The sequence below is a fragment of the Opisthorchis viverrini genome (genome assembly GCF_000715545.1).
Source record: "Opisthorchis viverrini unplaced genomic scaffold opera_v5_723, whole genome shotgun sequence".
NCBI classification, from domain to species: Eukaryota; Metazoa; Platyhelminthes; class Trematoda; order Opisthorchiida; family Opisthorchiidae; genus Opisthorchis; species Opisthorchis viverrini.
In genome coordinates, this window is record NW_008752393.1 from 10,196 (window position 1) to 11,437 (window position 1,242).

The following is a 1,242-nucleotide window of genomic DNA, read 5'->3' on the forward strand; positions in this document are numbered from 1 at the left end:
ATTGACATTGTACACCATCTCCTGCAAGCCATACAGTTTTTGGAACTTGTTAACAAATACTAGCAATAATTGTCGTGCATAATCAAGGCGGGAAACAGAAAAGCGACGATGAAAAAGAACATACACGGATATAAATAGATCTATAGAATTGTGATAACTTTCGTGGGGAATATTGACCTTAAACACAATGGGATCAATGTAAAACAGCAGCTGACGAAACTCAGTCGCTTTCCACTGTTTGTACAGTGTAATTTCCCGGCACTTGGGCAGGAATTCCACGGGCACACGGGCACATAAATTTCGAATCATGCGATCTACCCTGTTCAAGCCAGCAGGCCCGATGCGTACGGGTCGATCACCTTTGACGAAAATGGAAACTAATCTACGGACAACACCGAGATATACGGCGAGCATATAATCTATGGGAAAGCAGCGAACGAAATCAGTGGGTAACGTAAAGAATAGAGACTGGCTGATCCGAGTATCCCGACATATACTGTTGTCAGTCTGCAGAACATCCTGCCCATATGGAAACGTTATCTTCGGTGGGAGGGGTGTCCCTTTATGCAGCAATTATCACAACCATAGTAGGAATTGTTTGCTCTCATTCGTGTGACGAAGGAGCGCGCCCGTTTGTCACAACTAATTGCATCCAACACGACCTGATGATGCAGGTCATTAACGACAACTCCCAGACGTAGGAGATCTTCCAGTTCCTGCACTACGTCATGCAGGTATGTACAAACGTCCTCAATTTTACGAACTCCTCCTGCTGGGGATGTCGGTATCCCAAAACTGCTTATTTTCCGAGTTATTGCCAGTTTGTTTTCAAAAATTTTTGAATTTTTAAATTTCGCGCCTTTTCCGCCATGTTGCACCTCAATCCGTAAACACCGCGCTCTTTTCCTATTGGCCAGCTATATTTTGTGTGCATTAACTGACTTTTCGCTCCCTAAGGTCGCTCGAAATATATATATATATACGACGTTGCTCCCACTGTAATTCCCCTTTGGTTGAGGCAGTAAAAGCCCTTTTCTGGAGGTCTGGTCTTCTCTGTCTGCGCTAGGAGTGGTTGGGCTCGCGTCATAGCTGGGGAGTTGTGCGCTTGTTCTCAGGTCGCGTATATCCGTTGATCGTACCCGATTCCGATACATATCATTTGGTGATGAGGTGTTTCGTTCTACCCGTAATGGATCCTGTGAAAGTAAAGGTCCTGCTCGAGCAACAGCTTAAACTCATCGA

General features: G+C 45.0%; 1 protein-coding gene across 1 annotated transcript in view; it reads right to left on the reverse strand.

The window, feature by feature from the left end:
* Window positions 1-60: 60 nt before the first annotated feature.
* T265_15679 (hypothetical protein) overlaps window positions 61-1,242 on the reverse strand; it is a gene marked incomplete at both ends in the record, with an annotated part of 1,574 nt that continues 392 nt past the window's right edge. Inside the window, 3 exons of the mRNA XM_009178929.1 lie at window positions 61-560; window positions 584-917; window positions 984-1,196. Of these exons, the coding sequence (XP_009177193.1) occupies window positions 61-560; window positions 584-917; window positions 984-1,196 (1,047 nt within the window). The remainder of the gene's footprint in view (window positions 561-583; window positions 918-983; window positions 1,197-1,242) is intronic.